Source organism: Belonocnema kinseyi, chromosome 9, assembly GCF_010883055.1.
Source record: "Belonocnema kinseyi isolate 2016_QV_RU_SX_M_011 chromosome 9, B_treatae_v1, whole genome shotgun sequence".
Classification (NCBI taxonomy): Eukaryota; Metazoa; Arthropoda; class Insecta; order Hymenoptera; family Cynipidae; genus Belonocnema; species Belonocnema kinseyi.
Window position 1 is genome coordinate 106,214,877 of NC_046665.1, and position 17,265 is coordinate 106,232,141.

General features: G+C 29.2%; 1 protein-coding gene across 2 annotated transcripts in view; it reads right to left on the reverse strand.

The window, feature by feature from the left end:
• LOC117180817 (inversin) overlaps positions 1 to 17,265 on the reverse strand; it is a 94,559-nt gene that overhangs the window by 12,007 nt on the left and 65,287 nt on the right. For both annotated transcript variants that reach the window (XM_033373337.1, XM_033373338.1), the window contains exons 8-12: positions 8,101 to 9,789; positions 7,520 to 7,983; positions 3,680 to 4,015; positions 1,935 to 2,011; positions 1,480 to 1,634 (exon numbers count right to left, since the gene is read on the reverse strand). In XM_033373337.1, the coding sequence (XP_033229228.1) occupies positions 1,480 to 1,634; positions 1,935 to 2,011; positions 3,680 to 4,015; positions 7,520 to 7,983; positions 8,101 to 9,789 (2,721 nt within the window). The remainder of the gene's footprint in view (positions 1 to 1,479; positions 1,635 to 1,934; positions 2,012 to 3,679; positions 4,016 to 7,519; positions 7,984 to 8,100; positions 9,790 to 17,265) is intronic.

The following is a 17,265-nucleotide window of genomic DNA, read 5'->3' on the forward strand; positions in this document are numbered from 1 at the left end:
ATAGGTCTTAAATTTTTTAAACGGATCCACGTTTACCTTTCGAGTCCGGCCGGTAATATCGCGACATATATAGAGGACGCGATACCCGGGTTGTGACAACATCATGCAAAGCCGCGCAAATTTAAATTTGTATTTACGAAAAATAATAACAGAAAATAATTATTCACATTATTATTCGGTATGTCAATATTTTCTTCACTATTCATAAAATTGCATGTAAAATTACTGGAAACGATGACAAATCAACGATCATATTGTGATAATAATTTTTCTTCTTTTATTTTCAAAAATGTTACATTTGGCATTTTTATAATAATAAAAGTTTCTTTTAACTGAAAAAACTCGTGGCTTTTTTAATCGAATTCTACTCAGATCTTTTTTTCCCTTTTCCGCGATCCGTTTTTTTGTAAAAAGTATTAAATTTGAACGCATTTGCACTTGACAGGCATTACATACGGTATAACAAAGGTTCGCGTCCGGTGCTTTAATTTGGGACCTCTTTCAGTACGCCTGATCTTCAACAGAGGCGCTCTTATCCGTATCCTGTCAGGGCCGTGAAGTTATCATAAGTACGGTGCCTACTTAATAATAAGGGCAGTCTATTTGGCCCGTAAACGGACCAGAACAGGGCCGTTACATAAATTTATTAATCAGGCGTCCTGAGCCGGATCTGATCTGGGCTTCTTTCTAAATAAGGCAAAATAAATCGATTTCCGCACGGGATATCTCGATCTAGATACATTATCGCCTCTCGTACAATTAATTAAAAAATTTTGTTTGGTTTTTTTTAAATATATAAATTGATCTGGTGCCATATATTAAAGAAGTGAAATATGCTTTTTTAAAGGAAATTCATTTCTGAACAACTTTTATTCCTTGAGATTTACTCCTTTCTTTGGTAGTTTCTGAAAAAATGAACAATTTTGATTTTTTCTGAAAAATGTTTTTGTCAATAGGAAGAAATTGTTAATCAAAAGCCAAACGTGGAGAATATGTAGTCCATATTATGGAAAATCCACACAAAAAATGTAAAGGTGGCCTTTTCGAGAAAATGCATTTTCAAAATTTTCAGAAAAACCGCTGCTATTTTCTCAAATTTGAAAATTTTAATATTTTTCTTAAATCATTCGATAGAGCTAAGAATTCCTCATCACATAAAAGAAAACACAACCGAATATGCGTATTTGGTAAAAACTACATAATTTTGAAAAATATTTTGGCAGTTTTTATGAAATTGTACGGTAAACTTAAACAGTTCACCAATCCTGTACAACATTTTTTTCAGCTAAATGGTGAAACACATGTTCTTTATTTTAAGTGTAGAATAACATACCTTCATGCCGAAAATATTCTGAGAACCTCATGCAGACCTCATTGCATGATTTGAAAAGGAATATGTCTAAAGAATTTTTGTTCTTGTCGAATCGATATATTTTCAACTAGAAATTTTCGTTCAAAATCTGGAATAAAGAGACCTACGATAAGTGTAAATTGGAACTGAAGTGTAGGCACTAGTGGCATGATGACATCGATGAGTCTTCTGAGTGCAATGTTTTGCATCTGTACACCAATCAGGAGTCCCTGGTCTTTTCTGAAGACGTCTAAGTTGATCATAAAGAAAACTTTCAAAGTCCCTTTAACAAAATTTCAAATAAATTAGAATCAATGTTGATCCGTGAATGAGAAAATAAAAACAAGAAATTATACTTTTACACTCGACTCCCGATACAAGAACTCCCGCTTTACGAAAGTCCTGGAACTGATGGCCACCACAGTTTCGTGATGAGAGGAGTCGCGGGGCCAAAAGAGAGATCATACAAAAATTATACATGTGACCCTGCCTCTTTGCGATCAAGGCCACTGCATGTCATGTCTGAAACATTTCCTGTATCGGGAGTTGAGTGTACTTCAATAAAAATATTAAAATCACAAACCGGAAAGTTAAAGGCTTCTCGTATTTCACAACACCAAGTGTTGGTCCAGTCATTCCAGCTTTGTTGAACGACTCCACCTATTAATGAAATTTAATAAATAAATTGCAATTTGTCACATGATAACTTATAATTCAATTATAATTATAATTATAGTTTAATTTAAAATGCAGTGTTTTTGCAGTTCAGGGAATTCGGAAATGTCAGGAAAAACCTGCAATAGACAGGGAATTTTCGATGAACTGAAGTTAAAATTAATTTTAAAAAAATTTTTTTTGGTAGAAAATCCAATTGTTTTGTTCTAAATTCATCTTTTTGGGTGAAAAATTGAACTATCTTGGTAAAATATTCAATCATTTTTTTGAAATATAACAATTCCATTATGAGCCTAAAATGTATCTTTTTTAGTGAAAAATTGAACTATTTGGCTGAAAATTCGTCTTTTTTATTGAATTAAACTTTTCTTTAAATAAAAATATTTTTTCGTTGAAAAATCAACCATTACATGTTTTGTTAGAAAAAAATTTCCATTGAAAGTTGACAATTTTTTTAACATTCTTTTTTTGGATGAAAATTAATTTGTTAAGTGAAAATTCACCTTTTCTATGTTGAATTTGAAATAAAACTCCTCTGATGGAAAAGTTTAAAAAGTAATTCTTGAACTTTTTGACAAAATATTTGTTTGTTTTTTTTTCTTGGAAATTCAGAATTTCGTATGAGATTTGGTTTCTTCCTTGATTGAGAAATCGTTCTTCGTTAAAAAAGTCGTCTTTTGTTAATAAATTGAATTGCTTTTGGCTTAAGATAAAAATAGTTTTCTCCTAAAATATCAATTATTGCAGTCTTCGCTATTTTTGGTTAAAAATATAACTACTTGGTTGTAAGTAGAACTTTAAAATATATTTTTTTTCGTTGAAAAATAATTTTTTAATTGTATATCTAGCTTCTTCGTTTAAGGCTGAAAATTTATTATCTCTATTTATAAATTAATGTATTTTGTGAAAAATTTATCTTTTTTAGTGAAAGCTTCATCTTTTTAGTCGAAAATTAAACTATTTGGTTAAAAATGCAATATTTTCGTTGAAGATTCATCATTTCAGTTAAATTTTTTTTGTTTTGCTTAAAAATTGAACAATTATATTGCCTATTATTTTTTTGGTTGAAATTCATATTTTACGGTTGAAAACTAAACTGCTTTGAAGGATATTTGTCTTTTTGTCTTAAAAAATAAGCATTTTGGATTAAATTTTGTTTCTTTATTGACCAAGAAATAGTTATTTGCTGAAACTTAAACTGTTTCATTAAAAGATTATCTTGTTTCTAAAAACTCAATCTGTCTTGGTTGAGAATTAATTAGTTTGTTGAAAATGTGTGTTCCTTGGTTTAGTTCAACTGTTTTTGATTAAAAATTAAAATACTTTTCGGTGTAAATATCAGAAAAGAATTCATTTTTTTTTTAAGATTCACCTCTCGCTTACAAATTTCTCTCTGTTATTAAAAATTCCTTTTTTCCTTCAACGTTTATTGTTTTAACTGAAAATTTTATTATTTCATTTTCTGTTCAAAATTGATCTTTTTAAGGTGGAAAATCAACTATTCGTCTGGGTCGAAAATTAATCCTCTAGTTTAAAAACTCATCTTTTTGTTGAAAAATCGATTATTTCGTTAAAAGTTTATCTATTTTTTTGAACGGAAACGTTAGAGAATTTTAACCCTGAACATGGATTCGGTTTTTTAAACAAACTCACCTGTCTTTTTACCAACACGTGCTCGTTCGCTTTACCGTGTCGTATCTGAAGTCTCTTTAAATCCATTAATTGAAAAAATATTTTCCTCTCGAGATAATATCGTCTAAGGCTGACTTGAACGTCCCTGGTCACACTTTCCATATTGACTGTTTGCTGTTTTTCGGTATTAGGACAACGTTTTATATTTCGTCTAGGAATCCTCGAAACCCTGGGACTTGGTTCTATTCCACTATCTCTTCCTCCACTGTCTCTTCTTTGTTTTAATCGAACCCTCCCTTTTCTTTCTTCAATGGGACTTTCTGATCTTGCCAATCTCACTTGAGGTTTTCTATGAACCTTTTAAATTAAATAAAAAAACATTCATGTTAGAAAATAATAATCAAACGTAAATAAAACCAAAGGGGATTTTATACCTCTGATTTTATTCCTGATATATGTCAACGTAAATCAAATTTGGATTTAGTATCGGTTTTGGGACTGATTTTGACCATAAATCCTATTTCTCTCTGTTTAATACGCCAGATTATCCCTATTTTTATATTTTCCCTTTTTTAAATTATTAAAATTAATAGATGAAAGAGAATGGAAGCAGGGGAAAAATAAAAAATATGTACGAAATATTTGTTATGTATTTGCAAAAAGAATATTAAATTAAAATACTTGGGGATTGTACTTAAATTGCATAACAGCTCCATGGTGGGGTGGAAGGGGGGTCGAGAGATTTTTTTGGTTTGTTCTGGTGGGGGGAAAATATGAATTTAACTTTGGACGTCAAAGAAACTTGGTGAGTAAAAAAAGGAATCTAGCCGACAACAATTTAAAATAAGTCAGGGAATTTTATTGGTCAGGGAAAAGTCAGAAAATTTCTATAACTTTAAATAACTGCCGAGCAGAATAAATTTGAATTTTTTCAATTTTATTATTGACATTGTTTTATTCAAGTTTAAGATTCTGGTCTTTGAATGTTAATGGGCAGGGAAACATGAGGGAATTTAAAAAGTATGTATTTGCCTTGTTATTATATATATTTATTATATATAGTTATTATATATTTATATTTCTTTTGCTTGCAGTTATTTGCCCCTGCATGTTATTTTTATACACTGAAAACATGGTTAGTTGGGCCAACTATTCAGTTTGTAATATATGGTACTGCTATTTTATTAGTTGGGATAACCATTTACTTAGTTGCTAGTACTAACTGAATAGTCACTGCAACTGACGGAATTGTTATTTGAACTTATAAAATAGTAGTATCAACTAATAAAATAGCAGCACCATATCTTACTAACTAAATGGTTGGCTCAACTAACCATTTTGTTCAGTGTAGTTATAAGTTTTATTATTCGTTTGAAAATCCAAAAATTTTGTTAAAGTTACATTTTTTGGTAGAAAATTAAACTTTTTTGTTAAAAATTCGTCTTTTTGGTTTGAAAATACAAATTTGTTTTCAAGATTGTCTTTTTAATTTGAAAATTCATCTATTTTAATAGATATTTCATCTTTCTTGGATAAAAATGCAACTGTTTGGTTGAAAATTCAAAATTTTTGTTGATTATTTCGTGAAAAATTTACATGTTCTTTAAAATTTTTATTTTGGGAAAAGACAGCTGAAATCTTTTTTTAATGAAAATTCAACTTTTTTGTTGTTGTTGAAAATGTGTCCTTTTGATTTAGAAATTAATGTGTTTTAGAGTTTTTGTAAAAATTTAATTTTTCTTGGATAAAAATGCAACTATGTGTTGAAAAATAAATCTGTTTTACTTGAAGATGAAACTATTTTTTTTTTAAATTTTTGTTGAACCACTTTGTAAGAAATCATTCTTTTTTGATTGAAAATTAATTTTTGTACTGCAAATTCATATTTTCTTGTTGAAAATTCAATTTTTATACAGAAAATTCATCCTTTGCCTTGAAGGTTGAGCGATTTAGGTGAGCTTTATTTTTTTTCATGGCTACAAAATCTTTATTTGTTGAAAAATAGTCTTCTTGATTTTAAAATTAATTTTTCTCTAAAATGAAATTTCATCTTGTTTGGTTCTTTCTTGACTCAAAATTTCTTCTGAGTTGCAAATTTGTCTTTTTGTTTGAAAAATTAATTTCTTTTCGTTAAAAATGAAACTGTTTGTTTAAAAACTATTTTATTCATTTGTTATTCATTTAAAATTTGATTTTTTTGTTGTAGTATTGACTATTACCTTTTTTTTCGAGAATTCATCTTTATGTTAAAAGTTGAACCTCTTTGTTAAACATTAATTTTTTTAGTTAAAGATTCATCTCTTTGGTTGAAAATTTAACTGTTTTGTTCAGAATTCTTCTTATTGAGTTGAAATTTGATTTTTTATACTTTAAATTTAACTATTTCATTTTTTGTTTGAAATTTAATCTGTTTTAGTTGAAAATTCCAATTATTTGGTGGAGGATTGGGCTGTTTTTGTTAAAAATTAACCAGTTTTAGTTTACCATTGAACTATTTTGTTAAAAATTCAAAGGTTTGGTTGAGGATGAACATTTTTGTTAATAATTCATATTTTCAGGTTGAACATTCAACTGTTGTGTGGAAAATACGTTTTTTTGTGTTGAGAATCAAAAAATTTGGTTCAATTTTTTTCTCTCTTAATTGCAAAACTTTTTTTTTAAATTCAACTATTTGCGTAAATATTCAACTTTTTTTTAAACAAAATTAGTTTCTGTTGCTTGAAAGTTCAAATATTTGGTTGTCAATGCAACTTTTTGGATAAAAATGAACTTTTTGTTGAAAATCCATAGCTTCCGAGTGAAAATTAAACTTTTATATAGAAAATTCGTATTTTTGGATTAAAAATTGAACACTTTATTCGTTGTTTTTACTTGAGTGAAAAAAATTTCTTCCTGGAATTTTTTGTTGAAAATTAATTTTTTGGTTTAATTATTAATCCTTATAGGTTGATGAATAAACATTTTTGTTGAATATTCATTTCTTTTTATTGGAATTTCAACTATTTGTCTGCAAACGCAACTTTTTTATTGAAAATTATTCTTTTTTTCATAAAAAATTATTCTTTTTATAGGAATTTCAACTATTTGTCTGTAAACGCAACTGTTTGTTTGAAAATTATTCTTTTTTTTCATAAAAAATTATTCTTTTTTCATTGGAACTTTAACTATTCGTTTGAAACTTCAGCTTTTGACTCATTTGATAGAAAATTCATTTTTTGATTTGAAAATTCAACTATTTGATCGAAAAAGTAACTGTATTTGATTGAGGTTTAATCTTTTTTATTGAAAATTCGACCATGTGGCTAAAAAATCATCTTTGTAAGTTGAAAATTCAACTATTTGGTTGAAAATTCATCTTGTCTGTTTGAAAATAAAAATTTATTTCAAAACATTCGACTTTTTTTTGAAAACTTAACTCTCACCCTCTATCTACAGGGTGATTTTTTTTAACTTGAAACTTTCAAATATCTCAAAAAATGGGCAATGTATGAAAAAATGTTATGAATTAAAAGTTTTAAGTTAAAAAAATCACCCTGTATATTGAAGATATAACCAGATGAAGGATTTGAATATTTCTAATTTAGATTTCAGTCAAGGACTATTTACATGCATGACTTGCATTTTAGCATCTCATTAGCCTGTATAAAGGTTAATAAATTTGCACTCACATCAAAGAAAGGTCTCAACCATTTGTCTAATAGAAATAATTTCTCTGAAGGTTCTAAAATCTTTGTCTTCTAAAATCTTTATCTTCTAAAATCTTTATCTTCTAAATTCTCAATTCCAAACTAATAACAATTGATCAAAAATCGATTAAAATCTTCAGAATTGATTATTTTTGAAAATGAATTTATTTCTCACCTGATGAAGCGAATCAGTATCGGGTCTCTTGGGAATTACCAATCCCAAATTCCTCGGAGTCTCTTCTTCACTAGTGCTAGGCAAAACCCTCATAATTCCAACCCCGTCATCATCATCCAACTCAGTATCCTGTTGTCCATCCTCGCCAATCGCTTTTCTAATCTCCTTATCAATTTCTTCTTCCTCCTCTTCCCACGCTGGATTTTCGAAAACAGCTACAATCGCACTTTGATCCTCAGAATTTCGATCTTCAGAGGTCTCATCAAAAAATGTAGTCTTCTTTACGCCAGATTTCAAAGGAGACTTTTTGGATTTAGCAGTCGAGGGCCGTGATCGCTCTGCCAATTTGGAAGACCTTGGGGAACTCGAAGAACTTTCGTCTATGAATCGAAAGCTCTCCGAAGCCCCGATAGTAACACGATTTTCCTGATCCTTTTTTGACCTGCCCTTTTCTGACTCCACGCCTGTAAAATTTTAAACGTATTATTCACGGATATTTATCTGGATCGTAAAAATTAAAATTACAATCCGTAGTAATTTAATTCAAACGATTTAATTTATTTATTTGGTTTTAATCTTACTTTTTGTTTCCGGGTTTTCGGGCTCCTTTGTAGAATCTGGAGATTCTGGACAAGAAGAAGCATCCTCTGATTTCCCTCTCGCAGAATCAACATCCGGTTGGTCTTTTGAAGATCTTTCTGTTGAAGATTGTATATTTTCCTTATAGAAATTTCCCTCTCCTTTGGTTGGGGACTGTGAAGATTGATCTGGGGTTTCTTTTCCTGCATCAAAACGTTTTCTAGCATCTTTTCTTGATTCTGCTTTATCCTTTATAGAATCTTTCTTCTTTTCCTTTTTTCCTTCCGATTCATCTCGATCAGATTTCTTTGTCGATTTTTTAGAAGGTCGCCTCTGAGTCTCAGATTTCGTGATTGCTTCATCTTCTATACTAGATTCCTTTTTTAAAGTGCTTTCTTCTTTACTGGATTCTTCATGTATCCCTTTTGTTTCAGAATCTTCAGCTTTTAAATGAACTTCATCTTTTGATTTGTGATCTTTCTTCTCTGAAGATTCTTCTTTACTTGTATTATCAAGATTGCTGTTCTTGTCATCTTTAGAATCTTGAGATTCAGGAGATGTTTTAGAATCAGTTTCGGAATGACTTATTTCCTCAGATCCTTTTTCAGAACTGTCTTTTCCTTCATCTTTATCATTAGCTTCTTTTTCTAAGTTATCTTCTTTTTCTAAAGTGTCTTTATTTTCGACAGTGTCTTTCTTTTCTAAAGTTTCTTTCTTTTCTGCATCTTCTTTTTTTGAATCAACTGTTTTTATATCCGTTGCCATTTCTACCAACTCTTTTTGCATCTCATCAGCCTCTTCCAAAATCCGATCAGTTTTGCTCTTTTCCTCTAGATCTTCCTTTACCTTCGGAGTATCCGGAGCCTGATCCTTATGAACCATCGCAGTGACAGTTACTCTTTCAATTGTATCTTGACTCGTACTATCATCAACATCCTTCTCTTCCCGTAATTTTCCCTTCTCAAGAGAATTTTTCGTCTCCCTAACACTCGCTTCATCAATCTCAACAGATTTCTTCTTCCTTATCTCAGGCTGCTCCTTCGATTTCGCCTTCGGCTTTCGGGAACTTTTTCTACATGATTTAATCACCTTCGTGTCTTCAAAACTTTCCTTTGGTGTCTTTGATCTCTTACCAGAAACAACCTTCTCTGATTTCTTCTCAATTGACTGCTTCACTATCACAACTTCGAGACTATCATCACTGAGGCTGGGAGCATCTCCCGGATCATTTTCATGATTTTTTTTCTTTACAGATCTACTGGAAAGATCCTCTTTGCTTTTTCTGCTTGATTTGAGAACTTCGTCATCTAAACTTTCGGATTCAGTCCAGGATTCACTGTATTCGTGTTTGCTTCTTTTTAAATGTCTTCTGCCCTTTTTCTTCCTGGATGATGCTTCCTCCTCGTCTTCACTCTCCTCATCGTTGTATCTGGCTGATTCACTGAGTGCTCTTCTCTGCTGGTCCTTTTTTGCGTGGCTTTTGGAAAGTCGAAGTTCCTCTTCGCTAAAACTTCGACTATCCTGGCGAGCTAGTCTTCTGAGACTTCCTTTTCTGCGACGAGTTCTCCGCTCAATCCAACGCTCCTCATAGTAGAGGTCCGGGTCAAGGTGTCGACGACTCTTTCGATGGGGACTGCTGTCGCTTTCTGTGCTGGAATCAGCGCATTTTACTCGCAGCTTAGCAGAGAAGACTGAAAAATAAGGAAGGTGTTTCGAAATGTTCAAATTGCAAGGATCACAGTCGGTCTCTTTTTTCCCTTTTCCCCTTTTTTTCTCTATTAAATTCGAGAAAAAAGCACCTAGAATCGAGAATTTTGACCTAATTTTTCTCTTCTTACCAATTTTTTTACAATTTTTCGAATCATTTTTGAGGATTATAATTAGACCAGATGACACACTATCGAATTGGATACGAATTGTTAGAAAATTCAACTATTTTAATAAACATTCGTCGTTTTGTATTAAGACTTCATCTTTTTAGGTTGAAAATTCAATTATTTGGATGGAAATTCAACTGTTTGGATGAAAATTCATGCTTATTGGTAAAAATGAACTTTTTTTTGTTGTAAAAATGCATTTTACCTGGTTCAAAAGTCAAATTTGTTCTCAAAAGATCGACCTATTAGCTTAAAAACACCAGTGTTTTGTTGAAAATGCATCATAGTATGCTATTTTCATAAGGATCACGGTTAATATTTTTTAAAAAGAGAAACAAAAGGTGAAGTTTCAACCAAGAAAATGACTTGTTTACCAAAAAAGACGAATATTTATGGAAAATTATTATAGTTATTAATTCAATAAAAAATATTCTAATTTGGAATTTAAAAATTGAATTTATTCAAAAAACACGACTTTTCCTCATAGTAGTTAATTTTCCAGCCCAAATGTAAAAGTTTCAAGCCATAAAGTCGAATTTTCTAGAAATAAATTAAATATTCAGCTAAAAATTATTATTCAACCGGATAGAAGAATTCTCTACAAAAAACGTTAAATCTTCTACCCAAAAGCAGTAATTATTAACTAAAAAGAGTATAATTTTAAGTTGAAAACATTTGAATTCATCCAAAGAAGAAGATTTTTCAACCAAAAAAGATTTTTTAGACAAGGAAAAAAATTTGAGGCAGAATGCTGAAATTTCAAACTAAAAACAATTTAACAAAAAAATGACTACAAAACTTGCCAAAGAAAAGACATCATTGTTAGGTGGGACTTACGTTAAATACTCACGTGATACTCAAATGATACAAAAAGTGTTTAATAATATTTAAAGTTCCTTTTTCATCCATCTTTTCGAAAAAATATCTCCTTTCTACCTAAAATTGAACTACTGGACGGCTTTGATCCCTAAACATATAATAGAGAAAATAGATTGAAATTACATAGATTGCAGTTTTACTTTTTATAATCTCATAATGGTTCAGTGTGGCCGTAGGTCAAGGAAAACCTGGAAATGAGGGAAAAGTCAGGGAATTTTCTTGGTCAAGAAAATTCAGGGATTTTGAAACAAATCTTGAAAATGTCAGGAATTAAGAGACATTTTAAATAACAGTCAACGATAATAAATTTGAAATAATCAAACCCTAACTTGAAATTGTTTTATTCCGTTTATAAAAGATTCCATAATGCAAATTTTATAAGATTAAAATTCTGATCTTTGAATAATAATGGTTAGGAAAAATGAAAATTTCATTACAGAAAAATGAGGGAATTATGAAAATGAACTTTTGCAGCCACCCTGATGTAAAATTCTTGTTAGTAATTTACTTGCCTTATTCGTCTATTTCCATCTCATTCCTTTTGCAGTTCCTTTCTCCTGACGATTATGTTTTTTGTTTAATATTTTATTATTTGGATGGAAATTGAACGATTTTATTCAAAAGTCATCGTTTTTTAATGAAAATCCCATTGTTTTGGTGAAAATTCAACTATTTCGTTAAAAATTTGTGTTTTTGGTCTAGAAATCCATCCATTTGGTAGAAATTTAATCTTTTTCGGTTATAATTGGAATTATTTGGTTGAAAATTAATCTATGAGGATTAAACTGTTTTTTTTAATTTCGTCTTTTTTGGTCAAATTCAACTTTTTTATTTAAAATTAAAATCCTTTTTGTTTGAGATATCCGCTATTGCAGTTTTCCTTAAGAATTCAGTTACTTGGTTAAAAATTTCATCACTTGTTTGAAACACTTTTTCGAAAAATCACTTTTGGTTAAGGAATCATAATTTTAAATGGAAATTCATTAGATTGGTTGAAATTTGTTGAAAACTCCTTTTCTTGATGGAAAATAAGTTTTTTTTACTGAAGATGTAACTATTTCATTTTCGGTTAAAAATTGATTTTTTAAATTGAAAATTTAACTTCTTGGGAAAAAGTTGAGTCACTTTGTTCAAAATTTAATTTTTTTTAGTTGAAGGTTCATATTTGTTTTTTTTTGAAAATATAACTATTTAATTGACATTTTTTTGTATGGTTAAAACTGTACGAGTATATCTAACTCTGAAATTTTTGGTTGACAATTGATGTTTTGCTTTCTTTTAGAGAAGGCTTTGTTTAGTAACAAAAATTCGACTTTTAGGTAACAAAAAAATAATCTTCATAGTTTAAATGTACTCTTTTTTATTAAAAATGAAGCTGTATGTTTGAAAATTAACTTTTATGTTGAAAGTTCATAATTCTGGTTAGCAATTTCAACTGTTTTACACAAAATTTTTCTTTTGGCTTGAAAATTTAATAATTTGGATCTGCGTTTTTTCTTTCTTCAATGATAAACCTTTATTTCTTGAAGATTCATCATTTTGTTTAAAAATTTACTTATTTTTGTTGAAAATTATTTTTGTAATGAAAAGTTTACTTTTACATTTTTAGAAAGAAAGTTCATCCTGTTTTGTTGAAAATTGAATTGGGTGTTTAAGGTTGAAGTTAAAAGTCATCTCTTATGATAAAAAAGTAATTTATCTCTTCGGTTGAAAGTTTAATTATTTTGTTGAAAATTAGTCTTTTTGGTCGAAAATTAATATTTGTGGGTTGAAACTTCTAATGTTTTGTAGAAAATTCGTCTTCTTGGTTGAAAAATAATCTTATTTGGTTAAAAGTTAATCTAATTTGTTAAAAATTAATTTCCTCGGTTGCAGATTCATCATTTTCTTTGAATATTCATCTGTTTGGTTGAAAATTCATCTATTTTGTGGAAAAAATTACAGAAAATTAATTTTATTAGTAGAGTTTTTGGTTGAAGTTTAATATTATTTTTTGTTTTAAAATTCGACTATTTTGTTGAAAATTTATACTTGTAGGTAGAACATTCACGTATTTGGTTACAAATTTCAATATTGTGTTGAAATTTCAAGTATATTTCGCTAAATCCTCATCCTTTCTGTGCAAAAATTCAACTTTTTTAAACATTTGTCTATTTTGATAAGAAAAAAATGCGTCCATTTGGATTGAAATTTAATTTTTCTTTTCTGAAAATTTAAATACCTTCTACAAAGTTTAAATATTTTTTTGAAAATGAAACTATTTATGGTTGAAATTTAATCTTTTTTCTTTGAAAATTCGGCTGTATTATTAAATGTTCGTCTATTCAGACAGAAATATCGTCGTTTTCAGTTGAAAGTTCATATTTGTTGAAAATTCAACTGTCATCTAAAAAAATCAATTATATTGTTGAGAATGCAACTATTTTTGGTTGAAGTTTAATATTTTTTGTTCCAGAGTTCGACCGTTCTGTTAACAAATCATTTTTGTTGTTTTGTTGAACATTCGTCTCTAATCGTAGAAAAATCATTTCTTTCGGTCGAAAGAAAAAAAAATTTCAAGTGTTTACACTAAGAGAAATATCCTCTTTTAAACCATAACAGACAAAAAGACTATGCTATTTTCAAGAAAACTTTTTCTCTGAGTGTAATTTTGATTTGAAATTGTGAATTCCGTTTATGTGAGATTCTTTGTTAAAAATGTCACAAGAAAAAAATGCTGGTGCCTGAATACTAACGATCAGGGAAAATGAAAAATTTATCATAAAAAAATAAGTGATTCTTCATTAAATATTTAAAAGTACATTTAAACAAATATAAACTTAAACCAGTCAAAGTGTGCAACAAAACTGCACCAGAGGGATTAAAAACAATTATGCTCCTTAAAAAACCTTTTTAAACAAACAAATACTCAAGACAGTAGTTTCTCAGAAATATTAAAGATTAACAAATGTTAATTTTTCCTTAATAATTAACTTCAAATTTAATTTTTCTTTTGAATTAATATTAGCATGAGATACAAACATTACCTATTAAAATTTATAAACATATTTCTTCTATTTTAACTTCTCTTATGCAATTATGTTTCACAAATTGACTTTCTAGAGTATTTGATTTTTTTAAACGGTTTAAGTTTCTGTTTTTTTCAAATGTATTGTCAAATATTTAATAAATAATCACTCAGGATTATAATTTTAGAATTCAATCACAAGGTGGCCGCAAAATGTCATGACATTTCCCTGATTGTTTCCTGATAAATTTTTCATTTCCCCTGATCATTCATATTCAAACACCAGCATTTTTTTCTAAGGACATTTTTAACAAATAATCGTGTATGAAAGAATTAATACAATTTCAAGAAAATTAAAAATTGTTTTTATTTCTATCAAAAAGATTACTTTTCTTCTATAAGGGACGAATTTTCAACAAAAACGTTAAATTTATGACCGACAAATACGACTTTTTACCAAATTGTTTAATTTTTAGAAAAATAGTAGAAATTTTTATCGAATTGTAGAATTTTCTAACAAAAGGGTCAAACTCTGAAACAAAAAGTATTAAACTTCAACCGAAAATAGTTGCATTTTCAACAAAATATTTACATTTTGTAGGCGACACTTAAATTCTTAAAAAAGAAAGATGATATTTTAATCCAAATAGACGAATTTTTTTATCCAAATAGACAAATTTTTTAAAAAAGATGAATTTTATACCAAAGAGGATGAGTGTTTAACAAAATGCTTAAAATTTCAACAGAATAGTGGAATTTTGAACCAAATATTTAAATTTTGTACCTACAAGAATAAATTTTCATTTAAATAGCCGAACTTTAAAACAATAAATAATATTTAACATTGACCAAAAACAGTTAAATTTTGAACCTACAAAGATGAACTTTTAACTAAAACGATGAGTTTTCTACCAAGAAGATTAGATCTCTACCAAAAAGATACATTTTCTGTAATTTTTTCCCACTAAATAGTTGAATTTTCAACCAAAGAGATGAATATTCAACTAAAATGAGGAATCTGCAACCGAGGAAATTAATTGTTAACAAAGTAGATCAACTTTTAACCAAATAAGACGTTTTTTTAACCAAGAAGACAAATTTTCTACCAAAAAGACGAATTTTCAACAAAAGCAATTTAATTTTCAACCTTAACAGATGAATTACTTTTGTACAATAAAAATGATTTTTCAACAAAGCAGTTGAATTTTAGATCAAACAGACTGACTTTTCTACCATAAAAGATTACTTTTAAATTCAACCTTTAACGAATAATTGAATTTTCAACTAAAAAAAAAGATGAATTTTTTATCCAAAAATTTCAGTCAAGCAAGAAAAAAAGTGCATCCAAATTGTTGAATTTGCTAACCAGAATTCTGAACTTTCAACATAAAAGTTAATTTTTATACATAGTTTCATTTTTAATTATTTTTAAACAAAAAAAAGAAAAATTTTCAAATATATAGTTACATTTTCAAGCAAACAAATATGAACCTTCGAATAAAAAAATTAAATTTTGAACAAAATGGCTCAACTTTTTCCCAAGTGGTAAATTTTCAATTTAAAAAGTCAATTTTCAAGCGAAAATGGAATAGCTACATCTTCCGCCGAAAAACTTATTTTGAACCAAAAAAAGAGGTTTCACTTAATATGAACATTTGTTCAATTTTTTTTCGGTCTTACGATCAAGTTTGAAATAAAAAGACAAGGAATAATCCGAGTCAATAATTTAATCAAAATATAAAAATTCTTTCACGATTTGCGACGTTTCGACCTCAATCTGTCGGTCATCCTCAGGCAAATTATACCTTATATACAATTTTTAAAACATCAAAAATTGTGGTTCGATGAAAAAAGTGAGACGGCTTGATGTCATTTCCGAAACGCATAATTTTTTTAATTGGAAAAACGTCAAAAAATTAAAAGAGACTTTGAAGTTGTCCCAATTTAAGAAATTATGTGTTTCGGAAATGATATCTCACTTTTTTTTCATCGAACGACAATTGTTGATGTTTTAAAAATTGTATTTAAGGTATAATTTGCCTTAGGATGATCGACAGATTGAGCTCGAAACGTCGCAAAATGTGAAAGAATTTTTATATTTTGATTAAATTATTGACTTGGATTATTCCTTGTCTTTTTATTTCAAACTTGATCGTAAGACTGAAAAAAATTTAACATTTGTTCATATTAAGTTAACTATTTGGATCGATCGGAGAAAGAAATTTTGCTTCTTAATACTGAGAAGTTGTTTTAATTTTGATTAAAAGAGGTTTCGAAGAATTTCAACTAACCAAATGAATTTTCTATTAAAAATATGAATCCTTAACCAAAAAATTATTTTTCAACAAAAATCCTGAAAAATGTCCTATAAATGTCCCAAAATATCCGTGGCATATCCCAGGGATATTGAGATTTCCGCTCCGGAGAATATCGTGACAGAATGTCCTGACGATATTCTAACTGAATATCCACAGGATATCCCAATACTATAGTAAAATGTCCCACGAATGTTCCAATATTATAATAAGATATTCTAATACATTACTAGTAGATTTTCATTCAAGAAATAAAAACAGAGAAATAAGAATAACAATTTTATTGCTTTTAGGAAGTTTTCAATCTATACTTTACATGTAATACTTATATTATTACGTATATAATAATAATGTTACTGTTAGAATGTGTGCGCCTACGTACTTGTATGTAAGTGTGGGGATTTTTCTCTCTCTCCTGTCTATTCACTCCCCTCCATCGATACAGGCCTCTGCCGGCTTTCGCGGTCGTACTAGTTAGTTATGCGGATTCAAGCGTTGCGAAAAAGTGCTGTCTTTGATTAACGAATAAAGAACTAAAGATCAAAGAAACAAGTGTCAAATTATTATCACCCTGTGCATACCTCTCTCAGGTTATGTGCCCAGCACGCTTCCACTGCGCCGGTGATTTTGTGTAAATAGTGAAATAGTGAAAAAAAACTAATTACGCTGAAAAACTTCAACCATATAGTTTGACGGCTTCTTGTACACCTGTGGAAAAATACATCTCATCGCCGTGATACACAGAGGTGGAATTTCCTGATCTAGGATGGACAAGAAAAACGAAAAGGATATGGAAAATAAGGGCGAACTGAGTGCACCTGTAGAAACTAACATTACAGGTATGGATTTGCAGGGTAAGTTAAACAAAGAATTCTCGCGCGAGTAAACTGAACGATTTTGTAATTCTAACGATGTGTAAATGATAGTTTAAACGATTGATCTGGATGGTTATGCATAACAGTTGAAAAATTGTAATTTTATTTTGCATCGCACATGCTGATTCATAGAATTGGGCATAGTGTGCGGCTCGAGCTAGGCGCGAGAAAGATAAGAGCCGAGTGGCGAGAATTTGACGATGTTTAGTCTAGC